The following is a 12,628-nucleotide window of genomic DNA, read 5'->3' on the forward strand; positions in this document are numbered from 1 at the left end:
CAAAGCCATCCATCATAAACCAGAGCTTGTAGTAACGTAGGCAGACACTAGGTGGCGGTGCAGCCCCCAGCTTACTAGAACACCAGCGAAGCAAAGCTGCTGGGGAACAGCCGGCAGACAACAGAGGCTTTCCCGCATACAAACTGGCACAACTGCTTTAGTTAAGCTACAAGCAAAAAGTCCCTAGAAAAGGCGTGAGGGATCTCCAGAGCCTCTAGTCAGGATGACTGTAGCATGTCTTCCCTGAAGGAAGCCAGATTCAAAAACTAGAGGTGGCTGATTAGTGAAAAGCTCAGGTCCCAACAGGAGGTAACAAGATATCAAAAGAGGCCGGGCACGGTGGCTCACGCCTGTAATCCCAGCACTTTGGGAGGCCGAGGCGGGTGGATCACGAAGTCAGGAGTTCGAGACCAGCCTGGCCAACATGGTGAAATCCCATCTCTACTTAAAATATAAAAATTAGCAGGGCATGGTGGCAGATGCCTGCAATCCCAGCTACTCAGGAGGCTGAGGCAGAAAATCGCTTGAACCCGGGAGGCGGAGGTTGCAGTGAGCTGAGATCGCACCACTGCACTCCAGCCTGGGCGACAGAGTGAGACTCCATCTCAAAAAAAAGAAAAGATATCAAAAGAAAAAAAAGAAACATGGACCGTACACAGCAACACATTAAATCACCACAAAGTAATACTAAAGAAGCATATATATATATACACACACACACATTATCAAAGAAATAACAATAAGACTCCTAAAGTTGCTCAATGTATTAAGGCAGTACTCATAAACAACTTCAGAAAATCAGAAAAACAATAAATATGAGATTATCAACAAAGAGATAAAAACTATGAAGAAGAAACAGAAATTCTAGACTGAAAAACATAACTGAATTAAAAAACACACTAGAGCCAGGCGTGGTGGCTCACGCCTGTAATCCCAGCGCTTTGGAAGGCTGAGCCAAGAGGGCTGCTTGAGCCTGTGAGTTCAAAACCAACCTGGCAACATAGTAAGACCCTATCTCTACAAAAAAAAACTAACTAAATAAAAATGAGCTGGGCATGGTGGCATGCATCTTTAGTCCCAGCTACTTGAGAGGCTGAGGTGGGAGGACTGCTCGAGCGCAAGAGTTCAAGGTTGCAGTGAACTATGATTGTGCCGCTACACTCCAGCCTGGGTGACAACAAGACTCTGTCACACACACACACACACACACACAAAGTAGACTTGACCAGGCAGAAGAAATCAATAGTGAAGTGAAAAAAGGAGAAAATGAGGCTAGGCACAGTGGTTGATGTCCCTTCTCCCAAAACCTTGGGATGCTGAGGGAGGAGGGTCGCTTGAGGCCAAGAGTTCAAGACCAGTCTGGGCAACATAGGGAGACTGTTGTTTCTACAAAAAATGGGCCAAGCGTGGTGGCTCATGCCTGTAATCCCAGCACTTTGGGAGGCCGAGGCAGGTGGATCACCTGAGGTCAGGAGTTCAAGACCAGCCTGGCCAACATGATGAAACCTTGTCTCTACAAAAATACAAAAACTTAGCTGGGCATGGTGGCAGGCGCCTGTAATCCCAGCTAATCGGGAGGCTGAGGCAGGAGAATCGCTTGGACCCAGGAGATGGAGGTTGCAATGAGCTGAGATCGCACCATTACACTCCAGCCTGGGCAACAAGAGTTGCCATATCGGGAAAAAAAAAATACACAAAATTAGCTGGGTGTAGTGGCAGGAGCCTGTAGTCCCAGCTACTCAGGAGGCTGAGGTAGGAGGATCATTTGAGCCTAGGAGGTTGAAGGTGCAGTAAGCTATGATCACACCACTGTACTCCAGCCTGGGCTACAAAGTGAGACCCTGTCTCTAAAAATATAAAAAATAAAAGGAGAAAATGAAATAGAAGAATGATGAAGATAGTCAGGCATGGTGATGCGTGCCTGTAATCCCAGCTACTCAGGAGGCTGAGGCAGAAGAATCAGTTGAACTCGGGAGGCAGAGGTTGCAGTGAGCCAAGATCATACCACTGCACTCCAGCCTGGGCAACAAGAGCGAAACTCCGTCTCAAAAAAAAAAAAAAGGCCTGCCTTGGCCTCCCAAAGTGCTGGGATTACAGGTGTGAGCCACCGCACCCGGCCCAATCAGCAGCACTCTTAAACGCCAGTAACGTTCAAGCTGAGAAACACATCATCAAGAATGCAATCCTATTAAAAATAGCCACACACCCCCAAAAATGCCTAGAAATATGTCTAACCAAGGTGGTGAACTATCTCTATGAACTACAAAATACCAGTGAAAGAAATCAGAGACAACACAAACAAATGGAAAAGCATTTCATGCTCATGGGTTGAAAGAATCAATATCATTGATATGTCCAAACTGCCCAAAGCAATCTATAGATTCAACAGTATTTCCTATTAAATGATCAACATAACTTTTCACAGAATTAGAAAAACCTTCTAAAATGTATATGAAAGCAAAACAAGAGCTCAAAGAGCCAAGACAGTCCTAAGCAAAAGGAATAAAGCTGGATGCATCACACTACCTGACTTCAAACTACATTGCAAGGCTACAGTAAACAAAATAGCATGGTACTGGTACAGAAACAGACACATATACCAATGGAATAGAACAGAGACCCCTAAAATAAAGGCCCACACCTCCAACCAATTGATCTTCAGCAAAATCAACAAAAATAAACAATGAGGAAAGGATACCCTATTCAATAAGTGGTGCTGGGAAAACTGGCTAAACATCTGCAGAAGAATGAAACTGGACCCCTATCTCTCACCATATAAAAAAATTAACTTGAGATGGATTAAATAATATAAGACCTCCAACTATAAAAATTCTAGAAGACTTTGGCCTAAGCAAGGAATTCATGAAGACCTCAATAGTAAATGCAGCAAAATGAAAAACAGACAAGTGGAACTTAATTAAAGAGCTTGTTACAGAAAAACAAACTATCAACAAAATAAACAATCTACAGAATGGGAGAAAATACTTGCAAACTACGCATCTGACAAATGACTAATATCCAGAATCTATAAGAAATATAAGCAAATCAACAAGAAGAAAACAAATTACCCTACTAAAAAGTGAGAAAATAACATAAACAGACACTTCTCAAAAGAAGTCGTACTATTGGCCAACAAGCATATGAAAAAATGCTCAACACCCTGATCATCAAGAGAATGCAAATCAAAACCATAATGAGACACCATTTCATACCAGGCATAATAGCTATTATTAAAAAGTCAAAAAAATAACAAATATTGACAAGGCTTCAGAGAAAAGGAAACAGTTATACACTCATACACTTACGGGAATGCAAATTTGTTTAGACCATGTGGAAAGCAGTTCGGAGATTTCTCAAAGACTGAAAACAGAATTACAATTCAACCCAGCAATCCCATTACTGGATATGTACCCAAAGGAAAATAGATTGTTCTCTCAAAAAGACACCTGTATTCATATGTTTATTGCAGCACCATTTACAATAGCAAAGACATGGAATCAACCTACGTGACCATCAACAGTGGATCAGATAAAGAAAATATAGTAGACATATACGCTATGGAATATTATACAGCCATAAAAAAAAAAATCATGTCCTTTGCAACAACATGGATGCAACTGGAGGCCATTATCCCTAGCGAATTAATGCACAAATAGAAAAATACCGCACATTCTCACGATGGAAGCTAAACACTGGGTGCACAAGAACACAAAGATGAGAACAACAGACACTGAGGGCTCCAAAAAGGAACAGGAAGGAAGAGGGGAAGGGCTGAAAAACTATCTATCGGGTACTATGTTCACTACTTGGGTGATGGGATCTTCGGAAGACTAAACCTCAACATCACAAAATATGCCCACGTAAGAAATCTCATGTGTACCCCCTGAATCTAAATAGTATAAAATGAATCAAATAAAGTACGTACCAATGTACACACATTCAAATTCATAAGACACATTCTGTGGAAAAATCAAATTGTTTTTCCTACTATAATCTCAGAAAATGCTTCTAAAATCAGATGTGCCAGGTACAGTGGCTCACGCCTATAATCCCAGCACTTGAGGAGGCCAAGGCAGGAGTACTGCGTGAGCTCAGGAAACCAGCCTGGGAAATGGAATGAAACCTCATCTCTACAAAAAAATCAAGCTGGGCATGGTGGTGCATGCCTATAGTCTCAGTTACTCCAGAGGCTAAGGTGGGAGGATCCCTTGAGCCCCAGAGATCGAGGCTGCAGTGAGCTGTGATCCCACCACTGAACTCCAGCCTGGACAACAGAGTGAGACCCTGTCTCAAAACAATAAACAAACAAACAAATAAATATATACACAGATGTATAGTTTCCCCCCATACCAGCAAGCAATCAATTGTGCAGCAGGCACCGCCTGGGTGTCCTCCAACCCCAGTTCAGTTTCAACACCATCGACCTGGAGATAGTGTCAAATCCCACAGGTTGAGGGTTCAGGCCCACTTTGGGTGCCAATAGCAAGCCCCAGGTTGTTTTTCCTGTGCTTTTGACAGACTATTAATCAGGGTTCCTGTAATTCCCTCATTGGGTTCAATTAATTTGCTAGACCTCACAGACCTCAGGGAGACACTTTATGTACATTTACCCATTTATTATAAAGGATATTACAACAAATGTATATGAGGAAAAGGGGCTGGGACTTCCATGCCCTCCCTGGGCATGCTACCCTCAGGAATCTCCGCATGCTCACCTATCCTGCAGCTCTCTCTGAACCGTGTGCTTTTGGGTTTTCATAGAAATTTCATGAAAGAGGCATGATTAAACCATTGGCCACTGGTGATCCACCTTCATCGCCTCTCCCTCTCCCTGGCAGCTGAGGAGTGGAGTTTAAAGCCCCAATCTTCCAATCTTGCCGTGGAGATTCTGGTGACCCGCGCCCTATCCTGAAGCCTGTTGGAGGCTGCCAGCTATCAGTCAATACATCAGCATGCAAAAGGCAACACTTTGGAAACTCTACAGATTTTAGGAGCTGTATATGCCAGGAACTGGGTCAAAGACAAAGGCCATGTGAACAACCCACCAGTAGATAAAGATAAAGCATACCATTTCATTTCGTAAGGCCTTCCAAAACAAGATAAACCAAACAAATAATTGAGAAAGGGGTAAGCAAAGAAAGATTACTTTTACAACAGAATAATGTGTAATTGAAAGGAACACAACAGTGCGTATATAAAGAATTAAACCAAGCCAGGCACGATGGCTCATGCCCGTAATCCCAGAACTTTAGGAGGCACAGTCAGGAGGATGGCTTGGGCCCAGGAGTTCAAGACCAGCCTGGACAACATAGTGAGAACCTGTCTCTACAAAAAACAAAAACATAAAAAATTAGCTGGGTGTGGCAGCACACAACTGTAGTTCCAGCTACTTAGGAGACTGAGGTGGGACAACTGCTTGGGCCAAGGAGGTCAAGGCTACAGTGAGTCACGACTGTACTATAACCGAGTACCCTCATTTTTCCAAGAAAAAGGGGGTGAGTTATTATTTTTTTCTCTTATTTTCTCTTTTCTCCATTTTCCCCCGTTCCCTACTTCCTACTTGGCCCTTTAGAAATACACTTATAACCTTTTACCTTCCCTTCCCCAGACACTGTCTACAGGGCAAGTTCATCTATGTGCTTGGAGCTGCAGACGGGAATCTCACCTGCCAGGAGGTTGCCTGGAGACAGCAATCAGTCTACAACCCACAGTGCTGCTACAACGCTCTCTCCCACCCGGAGAGTTTCAGCCACTTTTACAACCTAGTTCTGCCCACGAAGGCACCAGTGGTTGCCAGCTCAACCCCTCGGTACCTAAGGCACAGAAGCAAGTTAGGGGGACCCCCACCTGCTTGCTTCCTCTCCTGCGTGCCATTCATGCCAAGCCCCCCTTTTTAAAGCGCCTGCTTTCTGCTCCAAAAGCAACGCAGTACCTTAAGGCAGGAAGCCTGTACTTCTTCCCCAAAGCTAGCTTTGGAATTAAAAAGTCACCGTCTTTCTACTAGACCTTGCTCTTGTTAACGGAACTCTGCAAGCAGCGAGCAACTGAACCTGCATGTCAGTGACAGAGCCGCTGTGCTCCAGCCTCGCTCCAGCAACAGAGTGAGATCCCGTCTCAAAAAATGTAATAAAAGTTAAAAAGAAAATAAACTGCAGAATACAAAATAGCTCCTGAATTCCAGGAACAGAAGATGGAGCAAAATATAAAAATTCATTTCATATATACACATCTACAAAGTAATGCAACCCACTCAAACTCACAAGGAATAAGAAAATGAAAATGCAATGGGGTGCATTACCTCCAGTCTTTCATAATATAAAATGAACACAGTGGCAAGTTTGCTTAATGAGGGGGAAATCTGACGTGGTATTGGTGCGAGAGGCCGCCTCTGCACCTGGGATAGGGATAGAATCTTGCCAGATCTAGCAACACAGGCAATGCACCATCCTAGAAGAGATCACTCTTCCAATCGCCAAGCCCGGAGGAACCCTCCACGATCTGTAGTGAAGTCGGCATGGTCACAGGCAGCCAGGGTGGCACCTTTTTTCTTCTCTTTGAGACAAGGTCTGGTTCTGTCACTCAGGCTGAAGTGCAGCGGTGCTATCATGGCTCACTGCAGCCTCAATCTCTGGGGTTCATGATCCTCCCACCCTGGCCTCCACAAGTGCTGGGATTACAGGTGTGAGCCACCATGCAGCACCCTGTGTGGTATTCTTCATAAAAGTGAGAAAGTTAAAAGATCCACCTGTCTTCATTCCCAGAATGCTCCAACAAGGATGTAGAAAAGTGAGCTCCTGTTTCCTAACACGAAAACATGTCAATGTTCAAAACTTGCAGGTTAACATATCACAACCAAACATTCACTGAGGAATTTGTTGAAATCTCATAATGATGTCAAAATACATTTCTACAGGACTCGCACTGACCCTTCCCACACAATTGAGAACAGTGGCTTCCCACTGAGATGTGAGGGAGGGTGGAAGGCTGGACAGGAAAAGGCATGCTTTACCTCTTGGCGCATAAATGTATTGTTTCACTATAAAACAAATATATACATGATGCCATGTTTAAAATAAAAGAAACGAAATGTTGACTCATAACCGGTAAAACAAAAATACAGTTCCAGTCTCTGTAACGGCAAGGTTGTTCTGCTCATATACCATTCTCACCTGCAATACCCAACGGACAAAGCTTCTTGTAAGAGCATCACAGTCTCCATGGGATAGAGTTTCTGAGACTAGTTTAATGAATCTTGTTACCCATTTATGTTGATGTCATACATTAAACTGGATGATGGAATGAAAGAATCATCTATCTCCAATATCAGCGTCTAAATTTTCCATTCCGTTCCCAGTCTTTACGAGTTTGGAGTCGGAAACACAATGACTCACTTGTTCGGCTTCAAATGCACTAAAAATGAGGCAGGAAAGCTTTCCTCTTAGTGTTCTTATTCTACGCCAGTGAGCAGGTGCTTGTGCACAGTAATACCTGACTTCATGGGCAGCTTCTGTTATCATGGTTTGCACAGAGCTGACAGTGCATCCAGATGTGGCCCCTGAACAATCCCTGCTGCCCAACAGCACTGACACCACGGGACCCTCACCCCGTCTCCATCCATGTCTGGTGTGAGCCCTTCCCAGGACCATGCCCAGTGCAGCCTCTTCCCAAGTTCACGTCACTGGGTCCTGATGAGACGGAATCTAAGCGAGATGAGAGGGACTGAGGGAAGGCATGGGTGAGTGTCAGCAAACGTGTCAGGCAGGACGCTTCAGACTCAGAGAAGATTCGCAACGGCAATACCAGGCATTTCAGGAAGAAATAAAAGAACAATCCACCAGGAATATCACTTTACCTGAGTAAGGGCCATTCCTGACTCCTTTCCTTTCCTCTTCTTCCAGACTTCTTCCTTGGGTAACATAAAAGAATCTTTAGAAGTCAATACTGAATATCCAACATATGCTGCTTAGGGCTGAGAATCTATACTTCCCCTTCATGTGCCACAATCACACGCACAGAAGATCTCACCCTATGGAAAGACGGTCCTCTGCGCCCCACTGCACTGGGGGAATACGGGGACGAGAAACTCCTACAGGAAGAAGTGAGTTTCCGACCCCTTTCCTCAGAACCTGCTCTCCTCCTGGAGAGGCCCACACATGCTGCAGCAGTGGGGAGCTGGGCTGGACTGAGCTTCCCTTTAGGGCACAGACCCAGCCCTGACCAAACCCCACGCAGAACACAGCCCCCTCACCTCTCTGTGGATCCCAGGCTGAGCTCAGCCTTCAGAAACAAAAGACAGGGATTGGTACTATGCTGGCTACAGAACAGAGTCAACTTTAAATATTACTCGGCTGGGCTCTAAAACACTGAAATGAAAATATGTCAAGGGGGTACAAGAGATGTTTCTGCAAAACGCCTGGGCACTCTAACGTGAAGCCAGGGTTGGGCTGCACTGAGGGGGCGAGCCCAGCACAGCCCCACCTTCTGCCTCTGCTCTTCTGCTGGGGACTTGTTCTCACCAGGATCCAGACTGGATGTTGAAGGAGCAAAAGGAATCACACCGAACAGGCAACATGGACCAGAGGTGGGGGTGAAGGTGGGGCTGCCATGTCAAATGGGAGGCTGTGGGACATCACAAAGGTTTCCACGGAGAAAGTGATGTCGGAACAAAGACCTCAGGAAGAAAGGCTGCTTGTCACTTGCAGCTGAGAGGCCAGAGAGTTCCAGGCAGAGGGCCAGCCCACATGGAAGCCTTGAGGCAGGCGCAACCTTGGCTCCAGGAAAAGGAAAGGGGCCTGTGTGGCTGGAGCAGAGGGGGCGGGGAGGACACAGGAAGGAGATGACATCCGAGAGGTCCTGAGGGGGCAGATCACACAGGGAGAGGTCTTCACACATTCTTTCTCCCATACCTCAAAAGAATTTATGAAACCATGTATTTCCTCACCTGTTTTAAGTAAATGCGTAATTTTTTCTTTATTTTACAAAGTAACACACTTACAACATAATATCTTCCATATTTTACACGTGACAAGAAGTTCAGCTGAGCCCCAGGAAGTACAGGGTTGCCCTCAGCTGAGATGTGCAAGACTGCAGGGGGTGGACATGTTCCGAGGAGTTTGGGAAGTCACTTTTTTTTTTTTTTAAGACGGAGTCTGGCTCTGTAGCCCAGGCTGGAGTGCAGTGGCCGGATCTCAGCTCACTGCAAGCTCCGCCTCCTGGGTTCACGCCATTCTCCTGCCTCAGCCTCCAGAGTAGCTGGGACTACAGGCGCCCGCCACCTCGCCTGGCTAGTTTTTTGTATTTTTTAGTAGAGACGGGGTTTCACCGTGTTAGCCAGGATGGTCTCGATCTCCTGACCTCGTGATGCACCCGTCTCGGCCTCCCAAAGTGCTGGGACTACAGGCTTGAGCCACCGCGCCCGGCCGTCACTTTTATTTATTTAATTAATTTATTTATTTATTAATTTTTGAGACGGAGTTTCACTCTTGTTGCCCAGGCTGGAGTGCACTGGCATAATCTCGGCTCACTGCAGCCTCTGCCTCCCGGGTTCAAGCGATTTTCCTGCCTCAGCCTCCCAAGTAGCTGGGATTACAGGCGCCCTCTACTACGCCTGGCTAATTTTTTGTATTTTTAATAGAGACAGGGTTTTACCATGTTGGCCAGGCTGGTCTTAAACTCTTGGCCTCAGGTGATCTGCCTGCCTCGCCTCCCAAAGTGCTGGGATTACAGGCATGAGCCAGCGCACCCAGCCAGGAAGTCACTTTTAGACATATGAAGGTGGAGATGCCTGCTGGGATATTCCTGCAGAGAGTTTTGGAAACAACTGGACACAGGATTTTAGAGGGGGGTCTGCAGGGGACACGGAGCCGTGTATTAATAGGTGGGACATAAAGCCATGAGATGAGACAGTAAGGAAAGACAGTGGGTGTGGAAGGAGACAAGAAGAGGTGTAAGGACTGAGCCATGAGCACTCACACATTCAGAGAACAGAAAGTTCTGGAGACACCAGAAGAGAATAGGAAAGCAGAAAGTGATTAGAGTGGCAAGAAGATTGAATAGATACGTAAAAGTTAACGGGGTGTCATAAAATCCAAGACAACAGAAGAGGAAGTGATTGACTGTGCTACATGCTACCAATAGGAAGAAAAAGATGAGGACAGGACATGAATGACGGCATTTAGGAATGGGGAGGTCACTGATGACTGAAAAAGGAAGAATCGGTGGAATGCTGGATGTGAAAGCTAGATTCAAGCAATAATTCAAAGGCTGAAGCAAGAATTGAAGACAAAGTGGCCGCACATGGCTCACGCTTGTAATCCCAGTACTATTGGAGGCTGAGGTAGAAAGACTACTTGAGCCCAGGAGTTTGAGAGCAGCCTGGCCAACACAGCAAGATCTTGTCTCTATATTTTTATTAAAAAAAAAAAAAAAGAATTGAAGACAAAGTAAAACTAGTATTTAGTATATTATGCTCTTAAATAGAGCATAAATAGGTACTTATTACAGAGGGAAATGTAGTTGAGAGTATTTTTTGTCTTAAAGATGGAAAAGTAGAAGAAGAAAAGGCTTTATTACGCATTGGAGATCTGTTCAGAGAGGAAAAAAATTGTTCATACTACTCTGACACTCAACACAGAACGTTTCACCTCTAGTCACCAAAATGTGTGTCATTTTCCCCACAATGGCAGGTTCTCCAGCAGACTACCAGGTAGGGAGTCCCAGGTAGGGAGTCCTGCCGTTTTCCTCAATTCTGACACTGTCTACAAAACAGAATCAGACACCACAGCTTGAGAGCTCAGTCGCACAAGGCTGCCCTCACTTCATATGCTGTACGCTCTGACTGACCTGATCGATGTGCTTCCCTAACACTTTCCTTGGGTTTGAATAACTAGCCAGCACAGCTTTTCCATCTGGCTGTTCACCTGTGTCCTTTGCAACATACTTTATAACAAATGAGTAAACCAAGTGTTTTCCTGAGTTCAGTGAATGACTGTGGCAGATTACTACAACCTGAGGAGGGGAGTCAAGTGAATCCCCAATTTACATTTGGTTGCCCAGAAATTCAGGTCCCAACCTGTGACTTGTGACTGGCACTTGAAGTGGGGGCAGCCCTGTGGAACTGACCAACCAGTAAACAGCATCTGATCCTAATTCTAGTTGGACAGTGTCAGAATTGAGTTGAACTATAAGGTCACCCAGTTACTGTAGGATGGAAAATGCATTGCTGGTGGGAAGAAGTTCCTCCAGATTTTGGTGATGAGTTTTCCGTGTTGCGTGTTCACTATTATATTGACTGTACACTATTATATTGACTATAATCAGCATCATATAATACTAAATATTATGTAATCAGTATTACATTAACTCATGTTCTCGCCTCTACCCAATCCCATCCCAGGGAAAGGGAGGAAAAGGGTGGCCCACAAATAAGTCAAGTCACTGCCCTCTGGCTGAAAAGGTTATAAGTGGAAGCTAACCTCTGATGCCATAATTATGAAATGCATAGCCTTATAGACAAGAGTTTTGCAATTCTCATCTTCATCTGTGTATTTTAAGCATATTTAAAACCTGTTCGATTATAAAGACAGAAATCAACATGTCACAACTAAGTTACCCATATTCAATCAACTCACCACTCACCTGAGCCAAGGTCCCCGCCTTCTTCCTTCCTGTGTGTGTCCCTCTCATTCTGTATATATCTCATCCTCACTTCTCTCTCTGGCTTTTTTTCTGTTTTCTCCCAGGTTTCTGCTCCTCATTTTGAGCCCCCCTCCTCTCCTGCTCTTTCTCCCCTTCTTCTCTCCTTTCCTTCTCTTCCGTCTGTTCTGCTCCATTCCTACACCTTCTTCCACCTCTTATTCCTCTCTGCCCAATCTTTTCATTGTCCCAGTCCCAATCTCCACATATTTCTGCCTCTTTCTTCCCTCATGTGTGCTCCCCGTCTGCTCCCCCTATTAAATCCCCTCTTCCCTGTTACACCCCTTGTCCCCATTCTCTGGCACCCCCAGATCCCAAGCCTCCCCATGCTCTGGTTCTCCCTATGCTCTCCTTGTCACCAGCTGTCCCGTCTTGCTGTCCCAGCACCACACTGCTGTCTGTCCTGGCTCCAAATCCCTCCTCCTCTCCCCCACTCTGTCTGAGGAGCCTCCCCCTTTCTGCCCCTCTCCCTATCTTGCTGTCTTCATCTCTCTGGAGACGCAGCTTTTCTCTACATTTCTCCAGCTGCTCCCTGCCCCGCACGTTCTCAGCTTTGTCTTTCACTCAGTGTCTGTCTGCAAATTCCCCACCCATCCTCTGCGTTGCCATCTGTTCATGGTTCTCACCCATCCTTTTCACTCCTTCTCAGTTTTTCTATTTCCTCTCTCTTTCTCCTGATCCCGTCTCTCTCCTGATCCCCTTTGGCCACATATTTACAGGGAAGGGGATGGAATAAGATGCCCACCTACTGAAAGCACATGTTCTAGTGGAGTGGAATCTGGACAAAAGAACATTGGAGGTGAACAGACAGGCCCGAGTCACCTCCTTCAACGCTGGGTCAGAGGAAGCCATGCTTATGAGGGGGAGGCCTGCGGGGCAGAGGGCAAGGCTCAATGAGAGCAAGATGGGCAGGTGTCTCAGAGGAGGGGTGGAT

At 45.6% G+C, this 12,628-nt stretch overlaps 1 protein-coding gene across 13 annotated transcripts in view; it reads right to left on the bottom strand.

The window, feature by feature from the left end:
* ZNF160 (zinc finger protein 160) overlaps positions 1-12,628 on the bottom strand; it is a 37,471-nt gene that overhangs the window by 10,767 nt on the left and 14,076 nt on the right. For 4 of the 13 annotated variants that reach the window (XM_025366952.1, XM_025366950.1, XM_025366956.1 and 1 more), the window contains one exon: positions 7,853-7,906. In XM_025366952.1, coding sequence (XP_025222737.1) covers positions 7,853-7,867 — 15 coding nt within the window. In that variant the 5' untranslated portion in view covers positions 7,868-7,906. Of the gene's footprint in view, positions 1-6,745; positions 6,802-7,603; positions 7,701-7,852; positions 7,907-8,516; positions 9,064-12,439; positions 12,564-12,628 lie in introns of those variants that run through there. The other 9 variants (XM_025366949.1, XM_025366957.1, XM_025366955.1 and 6 more) reach the window with 5 other exon arrangements.

Source organism: Theropithecus gelada, chromosome 19 (assembly GCF_003255815.1).
Source record: "Theropithecus gelada isolate Dixy chromosome 19, Tgel_1.0, whole genome shotgun sequence".
Classification (NCBI taxonomy): Eukaryota; Metazoa; Chordata; class Mammalia; order Primates; family Cercopithecidae; genus Theropithecus; species Theropithecus gelada.